The sequence below is a fragment of the Rhinoraja longicauda genome, chromosome 17 (assembly GCF_053455715.1).
Source record: "Rhinoraja longicauda isolate Sanriku21f chromosome 17, sRhiLon1.1, whole genome shotgun sequence".
Classification (NCBI taxonomy): domain Eukaryota; kingdom Metazoa; phylum Chordata; class Chondrichthyes; order Rajiformes; family Arhynchobatidae; genus Rhinoraja; species Rhinoraja longicauda.
The window spans coordinates 22,023,250-22,045,458 of record NC_135969.1 but is presented as its reverse complement, the minus strand read 5'-3'; the positions used below and the strand labels follow the sequence as shown (position 1 = coordinate 22,045,458).

General features: G+C 43.9%; 1 protein-coding gene across 3 annotated transcripts in view; it reads left to right on the top strand.

Annotated features, from left to right (window-relative positions):
• Positions 1-22,209, top strand: part of cacna2d2a (calcium channel, voltage-dependent, alpha 2/delta subunit 2a) — a 353,483-nt gene that overhangs the window by 261,694 nt on the left and 69,580 nt on the right. For all 3 annotated transcript variants that reach the window (XM_078414334.1, XM_078414335.1, XM_078414333.1), the window contains 2 exons: positions 11,264-11,422; positions 12,662-12,769. In XM_078414334.1, the coding sequence (XP_078270460.1) occupies positions 11,264-11,422; positions 12,662-12,769 (267 nt within the window). The remainder of the gene's footprint in view (positions 1-11,263; positions 11,423-12,661; positions 12,770-22,209) is intronic.

The following is a 22,209-nucleotide window of genomic DNA, read 5'->3' as shown; positions in this document are numbered from 1 at the left end:
TGCGTATGTTTTAATTGAGTTGATGCATATGCTTTGGAGATACAGCGTGGAAACAGGCCCTTTGACCCGCGTGGTCCACACCGACCAGCAATCACCCAGACCACTTGCACTCTCCTACACACTAGGAACAATTTACAATTTTACAGAAGCCAATTAACTTACAAACCTGTACATCTTTGAAGTGTGGGAGGAAACCCAAGCACACAGAGAAAACCCATGCGGTCACAGGGAGAACATACAAACTCCGTACAGACGGCAACCGCAGTCAGGATTGAACCAGGTCTCTGGCATTGTAAGGCAGCAGCTCTACATCTGCACCACTGTGTCGCCCATTGTTCCTCAGCACAATCTTCAATATTACAAAAGCAATGTAAACTGGAGGGCATGGTTCTCAATCAGGTCTGATAACTGAGAGATTGGTATTATGTATGCATGATGTGATGCAGTGCAGAATGAGGATAGAGAGCATGGTAACATAGTGTTAGGACAACAGCCAAAAGCTTTTTCCTCAATGTCAACCTGATGAAGGAGCTAATCATTGACCAAGAAACAGGGAGCTCCAATCAGCATCAATGATGCTGAAGTGGAAATGGTTGAGAGCTTAAAGTTCCTGGGTGTAAATATCACCAATAACTTGTCCTGGTCAATTCACAGTGATGCTGTGGCTAAGAAAGCACACCAACACTTCTACTTCCTCAGCAGACTAAGGAAATTCAGCATGCTTCCAATGACTCTTAACCAATTGCTATCGATGCACCACAGAAAGCATCCTAATGGGATGCCTCACAACTAGGAGGCAGTGATCATAATATGATAGAATTCAACCTGCAGTTTGAGAGAGAGAAACTGAAATCAGATGTATCAGTATTACTCTTGAGTCGAGGTAACTACAGAGGCATGAGGGATGATCTGGCTAAAAGTCTGAAAGGGGACCTTTCATCAAGTATCTCCACCATCTAGACCATGCCCTCTTCTTACTGCCACTGTCAGCCAGGAGATACAGAAATCTGAAGACCCACGCCCCCAGTTTCAGGAACAGTTGCTTTCCTACATATATCACAGTCCTGAACCAACCAGCACAACCCTAATCCAACCTCAACAACAGATCACTATAGACTACCTCTTGCACTAACATGGACTTGTTTCTTTGCTAATTGTGTTTTGCACTTATTGTCATTTTTCTTTGCAGTCTTTTTACTGTCTTGCAGACATTTATGTGTAATTTATGTATAATTTATATATTTGTGTGTGCGGCTGAGCCTATGTGGGTGTGATGCTGCTGCAAGCAAGATTTCCATAGTACCTGTACCTCACCATATTGCACATATAACATTACATTCAACTTGACTTCACATGAAGGGATTGATAAATTAAGGATACTTCATAGGTTTGGTCCTGGACTCATTGTATTGAATAATAAAATCTGAATTTATTGAAACATAAAATTCCGAGGGGATTAACAGGGTGAGTGCTGAGATTAATATTCCTGCTGTGGTATCTAGAATGAGTTTGCACAGTTTGGAAAAGAGGTTATGAGATGTCACAAATAACAAAGTTCATCTCTGAACCAAAACTTCAATGAAATCTGGAGCCAACTGTTCCTAACAAAACACAGTTTCTGTTTCTCAGCACTGTTAACCTTCACACCAGTTTGATGACTGGGAAGTGTGGATCCGATAGAGTGAATCCACAGATAGGATGTGGATCAACAGATTTTGGACTGGTCGCGTGGATCTTATTTGTCCTGCTTTTTGTAGACAGGACATGTATGGGCAATCTTACATTTTGTTAAATAGATGAGATACCTTGGCTTTGCTATGGATACTAACGCAGCACATCTTCTGCACTTCAGCTACCTAACAGCATCAGGTGACATTTATGATCATGCAGATCACAGGAAGAGGCCAAGCTAGATCATCTATTTGGCACCTCTGGCTGGATATAGTTGTGAAAACCTTCAGCTCTCCCTGTCCTCACACGTTGGTCTCCCCCAGAACTAAGTAGACCTGTTTATGAGATCATCCCTTCCTGTTAGTGAGGACTACTGGTCAACAGTGGCAAAAGGTTTGGAGTAACTTGAATCTATCCCAATTAGCACAGTAATGGTTTCAACATGGTGGAAGGTTTCTATGGTTTGATGAACTCCCTAAAAACTTTGTTGGAATTTGTTCCAGATGATTGAACCAAGTCTATAGATCACTAGTCTGGAAACATAACCCAATGATTAAGGTTTTGGTGTGGAAGAGTAGCTGAGAGTCCCACCTATCAGAGAGGGATTGTGCCCCATAGAATGTGAGGGAGAGAACTGCCAGATTGGAAAGTACCTCAGGGATGTGATCCTGTCTACATTGTTAATTAGGAATTTAATCCTCTGTAGATATGCATCCTCACTGACAGTCGCCTCCCTCAGATTCTTTCCTACACCTGCTACAAAAAGCAGCAATTATCCAATCCAGCTAGTTAATGCCCAATCAGTTATTCGCAAAGTACTGGAAGCTGTCATGGACATTATTAGCACTTTCCCTCGAGTGGCCAATGCCCAGTTTAGGTCTTGTCAGGGCAATTTGACTCCAGAAACATCACAACTTGTGTCCAAACATAGACCAAAGAGTTGAATTCTAGAGGTGAGGTGAGAGTGACTGCCTTTGGCATCAAGGTAGCATTTTGCAGCGGTGGCAATGAATAGTCCTGATAAAATGGAAGTCGGGCAGAATCAGGGAAGACTTCAATGGGCAGGAAGTTTTTAAATTACCTCAAGAACAATGTCAATGTAGAAGGTGAATTGTCCTAGATTATTTTGAGCTTCAATAACTGTTGGAGCTCCAGACAAACGGTGGGCATTCCATCGTGATCCTAACGTGTCTTGTAGATAGACAATAGACAATAGGTGCAGGAAGAGGCCATTCGGTCCTTCGAGCCAGCACCGCCATTCAATGTGATCATAGCTGATCATTCTCAATCAGTACCCCGTTCCTGCCTTCTCCCCATACCCCCTGACTCCGCCATCCTTAAGAGCTCTATCTAGCTCTATGTTAGGAGGGACAGTGTGCCAAGATGTGATCCACTCATCTCTTACCTGTAATTGCCAAATAATTTATAGACACTCCTTGCTACATGCGCACATAATCTGTTTGTTTTCTGAAGAATTGCAAAAGCTCACCACTACAAGCCACAAACCACTTCAAAGAAGCTTAACACCATTTAGGACAGAACAGCCCCTTTGAGCGGCATCTCATCCAGTACCATAAACACTTATTTCCTCACAACCAGCGCACACTACACCTGTCAGAATAACAAAGTGCGCACCAACCAGGCTATTCTGACAGCATCTCCCAAACCTGCAACCATCAAGGACAAGGATAGCAGATGCAGGGCAACACCACCACCTGCAGGTTTCCCTCCAAGTTGCACTCCTTCCTGGTTTGGAAATATATCGCTGGCCACTCATTGTCACAATGTCAAGATCATGGAACTGCCTCTCAATTGAAGTGCAACAGCAATTCAAATAGGCACCTGCCCAAGCATAATTAGGAATGAGAGAAAAATGCTGATCTTGTCAGGGATGCCAATACCCAGCGAGTTAATTTACAGAAGGTTGTTTGATTATCAGCTTGGCTTATGAGTTAAATCTCTGGATTGGCATCCGAGTCCACTGGCTTGTGACAGGGAGGTGTGAATGCTGGTGGACAAGCCTTCCCTCCACCTGCGCCTGTGCGCTGCTAAAACACATGCCAGTTCCACTCGGTCACAGTACTAATCCGTAAAATAAACAACCACGTACATTTTCTAAAGAAAACAGGTTGCTACCTTCCACCAGGCGACTAACAAAAAGCGATTAGCTCCTGATGATATAAATATTCTGCTTCTACTTTCAGTTTCCAACTGATATTTTATTTTTAATCCATGTTTTGAACCCAGAACAGGATCTGTTTGAAGGTTGCATTGCTGCATAAATTATTACCATGAAATATAATTTGTAAAATACATTCAAAGGCTTCTGAGCATTTGTATTCCTTTGATTTACATCCCTCAGTTGGGAAGGTTAATAGCTCCTGGCCCTCTCAATAATTGCTATTTACCAATTAAATGGAATCAGCCTTGCCATTTCAGCCTATTCCCTGATTGAATGCACAGCTAAGATCTACCCCAAAGGCCCAGTTTGTACCTTCACTGTGCAATGTGGATCTAAGGGTCATGGTCACAGACCCTGAGTCAACTGATATCAGAAAGGGTGGTGGCAGCCAGGATTCCTGTGCATCCTTGTGATCTGTGGTCTGTCATAGAAAATGTATGTGTGTGATTTCTCCAATTTCAGTGGACTCATTGTTTGAAATGTGAAGACCAGTTTTTTTCCTTTATTGGCTTTAACACAGAGAAGGATTGCAGAGAGGTGGGGCTGTATCTGCATGGAACAGCTGAAGTACGATCAGTTGAAGCCCACAGATGTGGTCAGCACACTACAGGGAGGTTAGAAAATCACCAGTGGAGGATTTATAGGCATGTTGCCTGGGCTGGAAACATTTAATTCCAGGATCTGAATCTCTCTCTGAATGTGTGGTGGAGTTAACACACTTAAATGAACATTTTCTGTTCCAGAACGTTGTAAGCCAAGAGCTGGGTTTAGACAGATAACTCTTTCATGAACTACAGATAGTGTGCCTTCTGTCTTGTAACATTTCCAAGATTCGCTGAGTTGTTGAGAAAGTAAGCAAATCACAAATTAAAGGATCCCATTCCCTCCCCACATGCTGCTTGAACCACTGAGTACCTCCAGTGGGATCCCATGAGACCTTGTCTGAGCATTGAATAATGCTTTCATGAGGGGGAGGTGAGCGTTAAATGAAATGTTTACAGTTCCGGCTGCAGCAGGGTAACTTCTCAGGGATAAAGAGAATGAATTATGACTATGAACTATCTAGTGAAATCTGTTGAAGTTTCCTTGTGACCCAACTGGAGATCTCCTGGACCCCTTGATAGTGGGAGCTCCATTAGCTCCATGACCTGAGGACTGTTGACACTGTCAAACCTTTGGCTCAATGTGTGAAGCTCACTGCTGGGATGAATTTCACACCTCTACCTTGCCTGGCATTTAGAGTGCGAAAATGCAAAAATACCTAGAGTACACTCCCAACAAAATGATCATCCCTGCTAGTTACCTTAAAACTAATTTACCCTGCAACGATAGGAGATGTAACAACTATCACTTGCCAAACTTTGTCCCACCCCCACCTCTCTTCCAACTTTTTCTCCACAACAATCAGTCAGAAGAAGGGTCCCAACCCAAAATGTCACCTATTCATGTTCTCTGGAGATGCTGCCTGACTCATTGAGTTATTCCACCACTTTATGTCTATTTCTATAAAGAGTAATTAAGGCAAATTTTAAAGGTGCATGTGAATAGATGTAATTGAAAGATATATTGAGTAACTAGAGATGTCAGACACTGAAATCTTGAGCAATGGACAAAGTGCTGGAGGAACTCAGTGTTAGGCAGCATCGGAAGGAAATGGGTAGATGACATTTCCAGCCACAGATACTGCCTGACCCGCTCAGTTCCTGCACCACTTTGTTTATAGCTCAATATTCCAACATTTTTAGATTGATAGAGTAGAGGGGAGAAAGCTGGAAAAGAGAGGTAGAGTTTGTGCAAAAACTACCAAGTGATAGGTGAGTATGGGAGAGGTGATTGGCAGATGGATGGAGACAGTAACAAATGCTAGAGGTGAAATGTAGACAAAAGGATGTCAGATAAAGAAAGAAAATGAGGATTATAATGTAAACCCAATGGAAGGGATATAGGTAAAAGGTGATAGGGAATGAGAGTGGAGAAATAGGGGGGGGGGATAACAGGGAAATGGTGGACCCAAAATAGGGAGGGGTATGAGATGAGTAGGGGGGGAGAGAACAGGGTGATGGGAACAGTGGGAGAATGATGTATGGTTGGGGAGAATAAGAAATGGGGGGAGGGGATGGGGGGGGGTTGTTAGGGGATATTACTTAAAATTGGAGAATTCAATGTTCATGTGGTAAGCTACCCAAATTGCACATGGGCTTACTCTGGCAGTGGAAGAGACCGAGGACAAATAGGTTGGTTTGGGTATGGGAGTTAAAAATGGCTAGTAACTGAGTGCTCCAGCATGCCTTAGCAAACAGAGCACAAGTGTTCAGCGAAATGGTCAGCACTTGGTTTTGTCGATGTAGAGAAGGTCACACGCATTAGTTGAGGTTGGAAAATTTGCAGGTAATACTATGTCTCAGCTGGAAGGGCTTTTGGGGTCCTTGGATGGAGATGAGAGAGGGACAGGGATTACATCTCCTGGGGCCACAGGTGAAAGTGCCAGAGGAGTGGGAATGTTTAGTGGGGAGGGACCCTGGCCCTCTGCGGAAAGGAATGGGACTGGACTATGTGTCCAGTCCCATGGACTATGTGACTGATGGTGGAATCATGTTGAATGTGGAGTAAATGTTGAAGAATACGTTGGATGCAGAAGCTAGTGGGGTGTAAGGTGAGGTCCAGTGGAACTCTATCCTTTGTGTCTTTTGTAAACCAGCATCTGCAGTTCCTTATTTTTACGCCACTGTTTGGTTAAAGGTAAAGCTAGAGACATAGGTTCATGGAGGAATTTTTAGAGTCTAGGCATGGACGTGGGTGGAAATTGTGGAAAGATGAAATTTGGGAGTGTTGAAAATGCTAAAAAAAGTTCATGTCGAAAGAGTGGAGGGGGATTGAATTAATAAATGGCTGCATATGTGTCTGATGAGCCCAAGCCTGTGTATTGTATGAGGAATAGACCTTTGCCGAAGGCAGAATAAATATGAGCATTGGTAATCTGCAGAATTTCCTCCTTTGCTTTGGGCTGGATTTAGACTTGGAGAAATAGAGCAAGGTCAGGCTGCAGTCAGCGTGAGATAAGAAGCTTCAGTGTCTAAATGCTAATGGTAACATTAGATTTTTTCTATTGTTTATTACACCGTGGCAAAAGGTAGATAACTATGCTAATCAGAAGCACAGATATTTGTACTCTCTACACAGTTAATGTCATACAGAAGCTTATCAGCCAGTTGGGAAGATGGAACCTGATCCCATTATTCTCTGTCTGAGAGGAAAATGTGTCGACCAATGCAGTTTGAATTCAAAATCACAGCCTTTCAGACAGTTAACAGAAGTGATTCCTGTTACTTGATGGTCCCATTGGAGCCTCACCTCATTTTTGAAGAAAGCCCATGGTATCTCCCTTGTAGTACTGGTGTGGAATATTCTGTTACCCAATTCAGCTGAAGTGAATCGTCCTGGATGAGGCAGATCGTTACAATAATGATGTGATCTTTAAGAGAGTTACTGCAGGTCGGGTAATTGATTAACTAATCAGGGTTGATGGAAGACAAACTGGTTGTTTATGGAGTTGGTGTGGCTAGATTCCATGTTAGAGGTGGTACTGCAAGTATTACCAGTTGGTAATATCAATTAATCCATTAATCCCCTCTACTGCTGAACTGCAGCCTTACCCTCTTGCCATGCCATAAAAGAATACATAAGATCCAGGGTGAGCTGGCTTATTGGATATAAAATTAGCTTGGTGGTAGTAATTGCACATGCTGGTTCGTACCAAAAAGGACATAAAGTGCTGGAGTAACTCAGTAGGTCAGGCAGCATCTCTGGAGAACATGGATAGATAATGTTTTGGGTCGAGGCCTTTCCTCAGACTCAAAGCCACAAATGTGGCCTCACCAATATCTTGTAAAACTTATATAACTTTGAGTTTCACTATACCTTAATTGGTACACGTGACAATAACTTTGAACCTCTATATGCAGTACCCTATTGATGAAAAACAATGTACCAAATGCCTTCTTTGCCACCTGATCTACTTCTGATGTTGCTTTCAAGGAATATGTACCTGATCTCCTAGATCACTAGGTTAATTCCCGGAATGGCGGGACTGTCGTATGTTGAAAGACTGGAGCAATTAGGCTTGTATACACTGGAATTTAGAAGGATGAGGGGGGATCTTATTGAAACATATAAGATAATTAGGGGATTGGACACATTAGAGGCAGGAAACATGTTCCCAATGTTGGGGGAGTCCAGAACAAGGGGCCACAGTTTAAGAATAAGGGGTAGGCCATTTAGAACGGCTATGAGGAAGAACTTTTTCAGTCAGAGAGTGGTGAAGGTGTGGAATTCTCTGCCTCAGAAGGCAGTGGAGGCCAGTTCGTTGGATGCTTTCAAGAGAGAGCTGGATAGAGCTCTTAAGGATAGCGGAGTGAAGGGGTATGGGGAGAAGGCAGGAACGGGGTACTGATTGAGAGTGATCAGCCATGATCGCATTGAATGGCGGTGCTGGCTCGAAGGGCTGAATGGCCTACTCCTGCACCTATTGTCTATTATCACTGCTCTACAACACTTCCCAGCTCCTACCATTCACTGTGAAGATTCTGCCCTGGTTTGACTTGCCGAAATGCACACTTCGCACATCTGCATTACACTCCTCAGCCTACTGCCCATGTGATCAAGATCCTGCTGTAAATTTGATACCTATCTTCACTGTCTACAATATAACCTACCATCTGCAAAATTGCCAATCATACCTTATACATTCCCATCCAAATTGTTGATATGAGCCACAAGCAGCATGGACCCAGCAAAAATACCTGAGGGACACCACTACTCATTGGCCTCCAGTCCCAAACCTTTCACCACCCCACCTGGTGCTTCCTTTCATGAAGCCAATGTGGTATCCTGTCATCTAACTTTGCCTGGATCCCACGCAATCTGAACTCGGATATATCTGATCAGGCCTGGGAATTTTTCTACTTTCATATGCCTTTGGATGGTTAACATGTCATTGACAGTTATACAGACTGGCCTCAAGACATGTCCATTATCTGTCTCCTGTTCCCTAATCTTCATGTCTTTCTCCACAGTAAAGACAGAGGAGAAATACTCAATAAGGACCTTGCCCATCGTCTGTGCGGATGATCCATACATAGATGATTGCTTTGGTTTCTGAGGGGCTGTATTCTCTCTCTAGTTATACTCCTCCCCTTAATATACATAATATCTGTTTGAAATCTCTTTAATCTTATCTGCCAGAGTTATTGCCTATCTCTTTTTGCCCTCCTGACTTCCTTCTTAAGTTTCCTTCCTGCCTCAGTCTCCTAAACTCTTCCATGGATACACTTGATCCCAGCTACCAATACCCGCTCCTGCTTCCTTTTTCCTAATCTGAGCTTCAATTTTCCTCCTTAACCAGGGTTCCTTATGCCCTTCAATCTAATTGGAAGATTCATGCCTCAAACTCTCACCATATCGCTCTCACCATCTCATGATAACTCTCACCATCTCACATAACATCCCACATTTTGGATGTCCCTTTGCCCACAAACAACCTACTCCAATCAACCTTAGCAAGTTCCCATCCAATAACATCTAAGTTGGCCTTGCCCCAATTCAGAACTTTAACCTGTGTGCCCACTGTATCCTGATCCATAACTTTTTAAGATAATAGAACTGTGGTCACTGGTCCCAAAAGGCTCACCCTGTGACATTTCAGTTACTTGCTCTTCTCAATTTCCTAAGATTAGGTCAAGGGCTTTCAAAATATTGCCTAAGGAAACTTTCCTGAACGCATTTAACAAATTCCACCCCATCTAAACCCGTGGCATTATGACAGTCCCAGTCTATATTGGGAAAGTCAAAATCCCCTACTATGACAATCCTATTAGTCTTGCAGCTGCCTGCAATCTCCTGGCATATTTATTCTTCTAATTCTCCCTGACTATTTGGGGGCGTATAGTATACTTCCAACAAGGTGATCATCACCTTTTTATTTCTCAGCTCCACCCATATAACTTCACCAGATGAATATCAGTAACATCATCTCAGATTACTGCCAGGATCAATAAAACAACTCCCCCTCCTCTTTAACCCCCACCTGTATCTCGCCTGTAACATCCGTACCCTGGATCACCAAGCTGCCAGTCCAGTCCCTCTCTTAGCCAGGTTACCCCAGTGCCTTACGCGTCTTCAGTTCTCCCACAATGAAATAAATGCAATTTAATCCATCAGTCCTTCCTCGTTCCCTGCCGTGCTCCTGCCTCTCCTCAACTTGCTTTCATCGACTCCGTACCGACATCCAGCCTCTCTCCTGCCTCACCCCTGCATTAGATCCTATCCCCCTGCCAATATAGTTTAAACTCTCCCAAGTAGCACAAGCAAACCTGCCCACCAGAATATTGGCCCCCCTCCAGTTCAGATGCAACCCATCCCTCTTGTACAGGCCACTTCGCCCTTGAAGAGAGCTCACCGGTCCAAAAATCTGACTCCTGCCCCCGCATCAACTCTTCAGCCAGATACCTGTCCTATTTTCCTGTTCATGCACTCACTCACATGTGGCACTGGGAGCAATCCAGAGATTTCTACCCTCAAAGTCCTGCCTAATTCCCTGTGTTCACTCTGCAGGATCTCATCCCCTATCCTACCTATGTCATTTCTGGCGACATACACAACAACCTCCGGCCTGGTGGTTCACGCTTGCTCCTATTTTCTTCTGATCTTGAATGTCGGTGGCTGGTGGGAGAATGTGATGTGCATGTGAAAGAGAATGTGACTTGCCGGGCTAAGTGGTCACCTTCTATCTCATGCAAAGAATCTGAGAAATATGACTTGGTTGCTGATAGACAATAGACAATAGGTGCAGGAGGAGGCCATTCAGCCCTTCGAGCCAGTACCGCCATTCAATGTGATCATGGCTAATCATTCTCCATCAGTACCCCGTTCCTGCCTTCTCCCCATACCCCCTGACTCCGCTATCCTTAAGAGCTCTATCTAGCTCTCTCTTGGATGCATTCAGAGAATTGGCCTCCACTGCCTTCTGAGGTAGGAGATGGGAGATGGGGAATAGTAACGCTGTTGAACGTCAAGGAGAGTAACCATCCTGACATCAATACAGAGAGGGCATATCTTTGTCATTCTTCCTACTCATTCACCATTTCAAAAACTCCTCGTTATATTTCCTCCTTTGACAATCTTCAACTTCACCACTTTCCACCATATCGGATTTAATGTCCAAATTGGGTATTGAATCATTTTTAATTGGACATTGAGTTCATGAATGATTGCTTGATGAATGACCATGGGGGTATGGATTATCCTACAGTTGATCACTGTCTGTGTCTCTGGTTGGCATTTGCCTTTGGTCGTGAAATCTTGGTTTGTGCATTTAGCTAACTGGCTATTTTACATTGCTCATCTCATTCCCAGTTCAATGATGAAGCCAATCCAGTGGCCTGCTTCAAGCAGCTGGTTCAAGCCAATGTGCGGAACAAGAACGTTCTAAAGGATGCTGTTAACAAGATGAATGCTCAGGGAGTGACAGATTACAAGTCTGGATTTCATTATGCTTTTGACCAGCTTCTCAACGTAAGTACAATGAAACCTGCTGACTTGGAAAGGATCGACTGTCACTTTTGTCAATGATTGAGTTGACTGCAGGAGGAAAACTGCTCTCCTTTTGAAGTGTTGCAGGGTCATGATGGCCCTGTAGAAGGAAACTCGGTCTGTTGAGTCCATGTCTGTTGTCCACAGAGCAATGTACTTAGCCCCATTTCCCTGCTCCGACCACCGAGCATGGGCATCTACATTACTCTTGAACTCATTGATAGTTTCTGCTTCCATTCCCTCTCAGATAGTTAATTCCAGATCATTAGTTCTTCCTTGCATTCTCCATTATCTCTTGCCCAGATTTTAATCCGTGTTCCTTTGTCCCTGCGTCCATGTGAACATGTATATTTTAATTAAATGTTAAGGTACATTTACCTCACTGTCTCGTCAACCTGCTTTGTGCATCATTCTGAAAAGTATCCTCTGGGGGTTTAACATCCTTCCTAAAGTATGGTGACCAGAATTGCAACCAATACCAGACGTAGCCTAGCCAGTGCTTTACAAAAGGTTCCTTGAAATGCTCTGCATTTGTTCCATATTATCTTAGGAAGAGTCGATCTCATAACCTTTGTTAACCTCGCAAGGATCTATGTATTTCAAGCTCCTAGATGCTGCATACTCTTTAGCACTCTCACTGTCCTTTATCTCAATGCATTCCATGTACCTGCTGCCCTTGCCCTTCTTGTGGGGAAGGTGTGTGGTCTGCAAGGGGCTGTGAGGCAAGCTTGTGTTCGTACCTCAGTCCACTTTGTAGACGGTACACACTGCAGACTCTGTGTTGGCAGTGGAGGAGGGTTTTGCATTATCCCAGATGGTGGTGAATTTCCTGAGAGTTGGTGGAGCTGCATTCGTGTGAGACTGTTCCATCTCACTTCTGTGGGAACCAGAGCAGCAGGTCAGCAAACGGTGGGGGGGGGGGGGTTTAACAAATTTAAAATGTATGGAGGATAAATTTAAAGGAGAGGAGAGCACAGGAGAGGTTACTGAAATCACCAGAAGAAATAATAGGACAGAATGTTTAAGAAGCGATAAGAGTCAGGCAAAATGGAGACTAATTTGAGAAGAGAGATGGTGAATACTGAACTAAAGGTGTTATATTTGAATGCAGGCAGTATACGGAACAAAATGGAAAAGCTTATAGCACAGTTAGAAATTGGTATGTTCAACCAATGACTGTCAGACAAAATGGTCACTTGCTTTCTCTTGCATCCTTCCCAGACCACCTCTATCCGAGCAAACTGCAACAAGATGATAATGATGTTCACAGATGGGGGAGAGGATCGAGCTCAGGATGTCTTTGAGAAACATAATTGGCCCAATAAGACGGTGAGTAGATGAGTATCATTAACTGCTTCATTAAACCATTTTGTCAAACTGACCCAGCATTGGGCAACTGTGTACAACCCTCTCTGACCCAAGTGTCGGAGATCTGGGCAGCAGGGTCAGTGAGGTGGCGACCAGGACCCTAACCCCAGTGGCATAAATCTCTGCTATGTTCTATGTCTGAAGTAGCATGGATCAGTTTGAACTCTGTAATGAGTTCATCCGTTCTGCATCTGATCATCCTCCCTTAATTTTTTTTTTTTGTTAAGTTGTAACTTCGTGGCAAACTTTGGAAGGAGCCTGGAAATGGCAGGGTTGTTGGATGTGGGGTGGGTGCAGTGTACACCGAGTTGGACTGCAGATATCAAAAATAAATCATTTATTGCCGTTCTTTCTCTGCTCGGCACTCATATTCATATTCATTAGTCACAAGAGCAAAATTAGGCCATTCAGCCCTTCGAGTCTACTCCGCAATTTCATCATGGCTGATCTATCTTTTCCTCTGAACCTCATTCTCCCGCCTTCTCCCTAACTAATCAAGTACCTATCAATTTCCATTTTTTAAATACCCAAAGACTTGGCTCCCACAGCCATGTGTGGCAAAGAATTCCACAAATTCACCACCCTCTGGCTAAAGAAGTTCCTCCTCATCTTCATTCTAAATGTACATCCTTTTATTCTGATGCCTCTGGTCCTAGACATTCCCACTTATGGAGACATCCTTTCCACATTCATTCTATCCAGGCCTTTCATTGTGCGATATGTTTCAATGAGGTCCCCCTCGTCCTGCTAAACTCCAGTGAGTACAGGCCCAGAGCCATCAAACACTCAGCATATGTTAACCCAAACATCCTGAGATCATGCTCATTAACCTCCTCTGGACCCTCTCCAGCGCCAACACATCCTTCCTCAGATATGGGCCTCAAGACAGTCCACAATAGTCTAAATGTCATGTAACCAGTGCCTTATAAAGCTTTAGCATTACATGCCAGCTTTTATATTCTAGACCTCTCAAAATGAATGCTAATACTGCCTTCCTTACTACTGATTTAACCTGCTAATTAACATTTTGGTAATCATGCCCCAGCACTCCAAAGTCTCTTTGCAAGGGCAGCACATTGAGTTGCTACCTTACTGCGCCAGAGACCTGGGTTCGATCCTGACCACGGGTGCTGTCTGTACAGAATTTATACGTTCACCTCATGACCTGCTTGGGTTTTTTTCAGGTGCTCTGGTTTCCTCCCACACTCCGAAGACGCACAGATTTGTAGGTTAATTGGCTTCGGTAAAATTCTAAAATGTCCCTTGTGTGTGTAGGATAGTGTTAGTGTGTGGGAATCACTGGTCGGCACGGACCCTGCCCCTCCACCTTTCTTCGTAACGTTCGCCAACTTGGCCACAAGACCATCAATTCCATAATTCAAATCACTAATGTACAATGTGAAATGTAGCGGACCCAATACCGACCCCCTGCGGAACACCAATACCGACCCCCTGCTAGTCACTGTCAAGCAAAATTCTAAAAGTCTCCTTTATTCCCACTCCTTGCCTTCTGCCATTCAACCAATCTTTTATCTTTGCTAGTATCTTACCTGTAATACCATGGGCTGTCATCTTGTTTAGGAGCCTCACATGCAGCACTATATCACAGGTCTTCTGAAAATCCAAGAAAACAACTTCCACCAACTCTCCTTTGTCTATCCCTCTGTTTACTTCCTCAAAGAATTCCAACAATTCTGTTGACTTTGGTCTATTTTATAATGTTCTTCTAAGTAAACATAGAAACATAGAAAATAGGTGCAGGAGGAGGCCATTCGGTCCTTCGAGCCAGCACCGCCATTCATTGTGATCATGGCTGATCATCCACAATCAGTAACCTGTGCCCAACTTCTCCCCATATCCCTTGATTCCACTAGCCCCCAGAGCTCTATCTAACTCTCTCTTAAATTCATCCTATGATTTGACCTCCACTGCCCCCTGTGACAGGGAACTCCACAAATTCACAACTCTCTGGGTGAAAAAGTTCCTTCTCACCTCAGTTTTAAATGGCCTCCCCTTTATTCTAAGACTGTGGCTCCTGGTTCTGGACTCCCCCAACATTGGGAAAAAATTTCCTGCATCTACCTTGTCCAGTCCTTTATAATTTTATACGTCTCTATAAGATCCCCTCTCATCCATCTAAACTTCAGTGAATACAAGCCTCGTCTTTTCAACCTTTCCTCATGTGACAGTCCGGCCATCCCAGGGATCAATCTCGTGAACCTACGCTGCACTGCCTCAATTACAAGGATGTCCTTCCTCAAATTAGGAGATCAAAACTGTAAACAATACTCCAGATGTGGTCTCACCAGGGCCCTTTACAACTGCAGAAGAACCTATACTTAAATCCTCCCGTAATGAAGGCCAACATGCCATTAACTTTCTTCACTGCCTGCTGTATCTGCATGCCAACTTTCAGTGAATGGTGTAAAAGGACACCTAGGTCTCGCTGCACTTCCCCCTTACCTAACCTTACACCATTGAGATAATAATTTGCCTCCTTGTTTTTGCCGCCAAAGTGGATAACCTCACATTTATCTACATTATACTGCATCTGCCATGCATCTGCCCACTCACTCAACCTGTCCAGGTCACCCTGCAATCTCCTAACATCCTCTTCGCAGTTCACACTGCCACCCAGCTTTGTGTCATCTGCAAATTTGCTAATGTTACTTCTAATTCCTTCATCCAAATCATTAATATATATGGTAAATAGTTGCGGCCCCAACACTGATCCTTGCGGCACTCCACTCACCACTGCCTGCCATTCTGAAAAGGACCCGTTTACTCCTACTCTTTGCTTCCTGTCTGCCAACCAATTCTCTTTCCATGTCAACACCCTACCCCCAATACCATGTGCTCTAATTTTGCTCATCAATCTCCCGTGTGGGACCTTATCAAAGGCTTTCTGAAAGTTTAGATACACTACATCCACTGGCTCCCCTTCATCCGTTTTACTTGTCACACCCTCAAAAAATTCCAGAAGATTAGTCAAGCATGATTTCCCTTTCATAAATCCATGCTGACTTGGACTTATCCTTTTACTGCTATCCAAATGCACAGTTATTACCTCTTTAATAATTGACTCCAGCATCTTCCCCACCACCGATGTCAGGCTAACTGGTCTGTAAGTCCCTGTTTTCTCTCTCGCTCCTTTCTTGAAAAGTGGGATAACATTAGCTATCCTCTAATCCACAGGAACTGATCCTGAATCTATTGAACATTGGAAAATGATCACTAATGCATCCACTATTTCTAGAGCCACCTCCCTGAGTACCCTGGGATGCAGACCATCTGGCCCTGGGGATTTATCAACCTTCAGTCCCATCAGTCTACCCAATACTATTTCTCGCCTAATGCAAATTTCTTTCAGTTCCTCTATCCCCCTAGATCCTCTGTCCAGTAGTACATCTGGGAGATTGTCTTCCTTAGTGAAGACAGATCCGAAGTGCCTGTTCAACTCTGCTGCCATTTACTTATTACCCATAATAATTTCACCCGTGTCTGCCTTCAAGGGACCCACATTTGTCTTTGCTAATCTTTTTCTCTTAACATATGTAAAGATGCTTTCGCTTCTTTGTTACTGCAAGCTGTCCTTCTTTACATTCTTGGCAAGCTTCCCCTCGTACTTCATCTTTTCAGCCCTTCTGTTGGCCTTTGAAAGTTTCCCAATCCTCTGGCTTCCTGCTACTCTTTGCTATGTTATACATCTTTTCTTTTAGTTTTATTCCATTCCTAACTTCCCTTGTCAGCCACGGTTGCCTCCTACTCCCCTTAGAATCTTTCTTCCGCTTTGGAATGAAATGATCCTGCATATTCCGGATTATGCCCAGAAAGTCCTGCCATTGCTGTTCCACCGTCTTTCCTGCTAGGTCTCCCTTGCCAGTCTACCTTGGCCAGCTCCTCTCTCATGCCTTCATAGTCCCCTTTGTTCAACTGCAACACTGACACTTCCGATTTAACCTTCTCCCTCTCAAATTGCAGATTAAAACTAATCATATTATGGTCACTACCTCCAAGCGGCTCCTTTACTTTGAGTTCTCTTATCAAATTTGGTTCATTGGACAACACTAAATCCAGAATTACCTTTTCTCTGGTAGGCTCCAGTACAAGCTGCTCTAAGAATCCATCCCAGAGGCACTCTACAAACTCTCTTTCTTGGGGTCCAGAACCAACATAATTTTCCCAGTCTACCTGCATATTGAAATCCCCCATCACCATAGTGGCAATACCTTGGTTACATGCCAGTTTTAACTCCTGCTGCAACTTACACCCTACATCAGGGCTACTATTTGGGGGTCCCCTCGCAAGGGACTGAATTTCGTCCCTCACCAACATAGCTACCCCACTCCTCTGCCCACCTGCCTGTCCTTTCTATAGGATGTATCACCCTGAATATTAAGTTCCCAGGCCCGATCCTCCTGCAGCCACGTCTCTGTAATCCCCACAATGTCATATCTACCAATCTCTAACTGAGCCTCAAACTTATCTACTTTACTTCTTAAACTTTGCGCATTCATATACAACACTTTTAATTCCTTACTCATCTCACCTTTCACATCAATCCCTATTACACTTGGCCACTCTCTCCTATCCGTTTGTGAGCTTTCTTTCCCATTAATTCTGGAGTCATTAACTATCCCTTTACTCTCTTTCCCTTTAACTCCATCCCTGACTATCCCATTTGACACCCCTCTCCCATTTAGTTTAAAACCACTCGTGTAGCAGTGGCTAAAGTGCCTGCCAGAATGCTGGTCCCCCACCTGTTAAGGTGCAATCTATCCCTTTTGTACAATTCCCCCTTACCCCAAAACAGATCCCAGTGGTCTAAGAATCTAAATCCCTGCCCCCTGCACCAGCTCCTCAGCCACACATTCAGATCCCCTATCTCCCTGTTCCTGCCCTCACCAGCACGAGGAACTGGAAGCAAACCGGAGATAACCACCCTGGAGGTCCTGCTTTTCAGCATTTTTCCAAGCACTTTAAAGTCATGCTGCAGAATATCTATCCCCTTCTTTCCGACATCGTTTGTGCCGACATGCACTACCACTTCCGGCTGTTCACTTTTGCCCTTGGGGTTTTTCTGCACTCTGTCCGTGAAATCCTGGATCCTGGCACCTGGGAGGCAGCACACCATCCTGGAATCCCGCCTGTTGCCGCAAAAGCCCCTGTCTGTACCTCTCACAATGGAGTCCCCTACTACCACGGCTCTGCCTGACGTTGGCCTCTTTGGATTTGGCTCAACAGCACGTTTTGCTTTGCAAACCTGTCTGCCGCTCAGTGTGGCAATGTCTTCTGTCCCGACAGCTTCCAAGTGAGTGAACCTGTTCTCAAGAGGCACAACACCTGGGGTCCCTTGCACTCCAAGTTTCCTTCCATTTCTCACCATCACCCACCTTCTCTCTTCCAGTACCTTCGGTGTAACAATCTCACTGTAGGATTTGTCCAGGAACGACTCAGTTTCTCGGATGAACCTGAGGTCATCCAGTTGCCTCTCCAGTTCCCTAACACAGTCCTTCAGGAGCTGAACCTGGATACACTTCTCGCATTTGTAGCAGCCAGAGGCACCAGCAGTGTCCCTGACCTCCCACATCGTGCAGACATCACACTGAATCAGCTTGCCTGACATTTCCTTCTTTGTCTCACCCTCTCCAACGTTTGGTGTGGCCTCCTCCCTCAGCCTCCTCGCCGACGACTCGCATCCAAAGACTCGCACATTTCTCACAGGCACTTCCCTCATACTCAGAAACCTCATCCTTAATCGTGAACTCTAAAATCTTATTGTTTTGACAAGTCCCCTCACACCCTTTAATATCCATTTGCTCCACATACCCTGAATTATTTGCTCAGTCCTATCCCAATGAAGTTCCAGTTTTTTTTTATCCCATTGTCCATTAATATCTTAAACACCTTGCCTACTGCCTACTTGACTACTGTTGACTGCCTTTCATACATTGTAATTGTACCTTAATGCTGATTCCTCTAGTTCTAGACTCCCCAGCTCTGGGGGAAAAATATTTTGATAATCTAACCTATAACCTTCATAATTGTATAAACCTCTACAAGGTCACCCATCTCAATACTCTATTGAGAATAAACCCATCCTATCCAATCTCTTCTTGTCACAACTGCTCTCTATTCCATGGAACATCCTGGTGAATCACTTGATTGGTACCACATCTTTCCTGTACTGTGGAGACCAGAATTGTACACAACATTGCAAATGTAGTCTACCCAATGTTTTGTACAGCTGCAACATGTCCTTCCAACTGTTATACTCAATGTCTCGGCCTACAAAGGCAAGCATTGCAAATGTCTTCTCCACTATCCATCCATGTTTCCATTTTCAGCGAGCTCCAGGCTTACACTGCAAGGTCTCTCTGTACATTAGTTTTCTTAAGGTCCCAGTCATTTTAATGTCTTTGAAAAATGTGACTTCAATATGTCATCATGGATGAATCCAATTACATGTTCTCTTACTTTACCTTGAAAAATTCTCAAGAGCTTCCCTTTGTAAACCAGGGTGGCATTTCAAGCCTTCCTTGCCTGTGCTGACCTGTACAAAGTCATTGGAAGATCATCCCACAGCATTTTGTTTCACTCCCCATGTGTTGTTCTTCTGCCGTCAGACACAGTAATCAGTTTTGAGTGTCATTAATCCTGTAATTGGTTCCTTTGGATTACTTACCTCCTGTAATTGGTTTATCTGCACGTGCTGCTCTCCAATTGTCCCTTCATTTCAATTTCCCTCAGTATAATTTATTCCACTGTGTTGGTTACTCCATGTCATTAGCTGCTTGATGTATTTGCTCTGTTTAGTACAGTGGTGGCACAACTTCTTCAGGTAAAGGACAGATTGACAATCAGCTCACGTTCTAGAACCGCTCAAGTGAAACATGATTCAATTTATCCACACGGAAACAGACAATGTTATTTTTAGCTGTATTTTTGAAGGCACAGTTGCTAAAATTTATTAACAATCTAGTCCCTGTTCAGAATGCAGACAAACAACCTGAAATGCTTCCTTATTTAAAATGCACCATTTTATGTATTTGACATCATAATTTGCTTGAGTTAATTTTTGAGCGTTATCAGTCCTGGAGACTGACTAGTGCACCAGATCGAGATCAAAACTATATTGCATCATTTATTTTAAAACAATTGAGGCTTGGCAAAGTTAAATTAGACTCTCATTAGCAAAGAAACACACATTTTCGATCTCTTCCAACACTATATTCAACCATAATTTACATTGTTTTGTTTCTTTGGCCACTCCACTCTCTGGCTATCTAGTTGGTATGGTTGCAAAGCAAATTGGGTCAGCATGTAGTCTGCAGAGCAGGTATTGTGTACCTGTGGTTCAGAGATGAGCACCGACGCTGTCTTCTTTTGATCCATTAAAACGCATGGTTTTATTCCTGAGTGGAAAGATGGTGGAAGGATGTGGATGAATAGGAACTTCTAGAAGTTCAAAGACTACAAAACCTGGAGGTAAAGCACAGATTGAGGAATCAGAATGGTTAGCCAATGCTGCTCACAGTTTCCCAAGACCTGTGGTTCAGTGAAGGCCTCTTATCATATCATATCATATATCTACAGCCGGAAACGGGCCTTTTCGGCCCTCCAAGTCCGTGCCGCCCAGTGATCCCCGTACATTAACACTATCCTACACCCACTAGGGACAATTTTTACATTTACCCAGCCAATTAACCTACATACCTGTACGTCTTTGGAGTGTGGGAGGAAACCGAAGATCTCGGAGAAAACCCACGCAGGTCACGGGGAGAACGTACAAACTCCTTACAGTGCAGCACCCGTAGTCAGGATCGAACCTGTGTCTCTGGCGCTGCATTCGCTGTAAAGCAGCAACTCTACCGCTGCGCTATTCAAGATATCTTTATTTGTCATCCAAAAAACAATTTTTTTTGACGAAATTTAGTCACCCACAGTCCAACAATAAAAGCAATAAAATAAGCAAATTAAACAAAACCCCAACCAACACACAAAAAAAAAGAAACATCCATCACAGTGAGTCTCCTCCAGTCCCCTCCTCACTGTGATGGAAGGCCAGAATGTCTTTTCCCTTCCCCTGCCGTCTTCTCCCGCTGTCAGGCTGTTGTGGTTGCAGGCCGCGCCGGACGGTGAAAGGTCCACATCAGGCCGACCCAAGCCCCGGGGCGGGCGAACACGCTGCCGTTGCACGTCGGGGCGGTCGTGCCTCAAAGTCAAGAAGTTATGGTTATCTTCCAGAAGACTGAGGACTGATCTACGCTGATGCAGGATCTCGGCCCAAAACATCAATTTACACTTTGTTCCTTCACAGTGTTCCTCCAGCGTTCTGTTGTCTATCCCAGATTCTAACAACTAAAGTCTCTGTTGGCTGCATACTCCCTGGTCCCTCAGAATATGCTACTCTGTCAGTGATGAAGGAGTCATTAACCTTCATTCTACCCTCGGAGGTTAACCGGCGACAGTATTTTAAGTAAAACAGAGCCCTCCCAGTGCTCTGAGTAACATATAATCTTCGCACCAACATCAGTAAAGAAGATTACCTGGTCATCTTCACAATGTGCACAGAATGACTGCAAGGTTTCCTTCATTAAACCAATATTGGTTTCTCTATCTAATCTTTCTAGGAGCATCTATTATTTCTCATAGTTAGATCCTGGCACTTATGATTTCTGTGTTTTGCATCACTGATCTATGCTTCAGTTCCTACATTTAGACCTGCAACCCTGGTACATTTGGGCAAAGCATTATGCATATGCCTTTGAGATTGGCCAGAAAATTATTTGTAAATTGACATTGAGTCTGTGCTAATAATATTCAAATGATACAGTGCGGCAGTATGTATGTGGCTGGGCTGCCTGCTCAAACTCACAAACATTCCCCACTCAATGACCATACATCTGTGTCATTCCCTGGAGAACAAGAGTTCATTTCCAGTTCAATTATAATATTTGGCTTCAATTTTCAGAGTGAGATTTGCATGTAACATGTGCTCGCCATTATGACCTGATGCCTAATTAGGCAGTTTAATCATAGCAGCAGGTATTGTACACACTGTGACAGGTTGCCTGTTAATCATTATCACTGCACAATAAGAGCCAGTGAACCGATAGCCTCTTCTAGTGGTCTGGTGTGAAACAAAGCAATGGTAAGCAAAGGAGAAGTAATCCTTTCACTCATTTGAATGAATATTTTTCAGATCGAAGATGATCATAGCACAGGAGGAATAGGTTCTACATTCTCCAGCTTCGATCCCCCGCCCTCGCTCACAGCTCCAGCAACCCAGGCTTGATCCTGACCTCAAATGCTATATATGCGGAGCTTACACATTCTTCCTATACCCACGTGGTCATCCTTCCACATCCCAATGACGTTCGGTGTTAGCTTAATGGCTG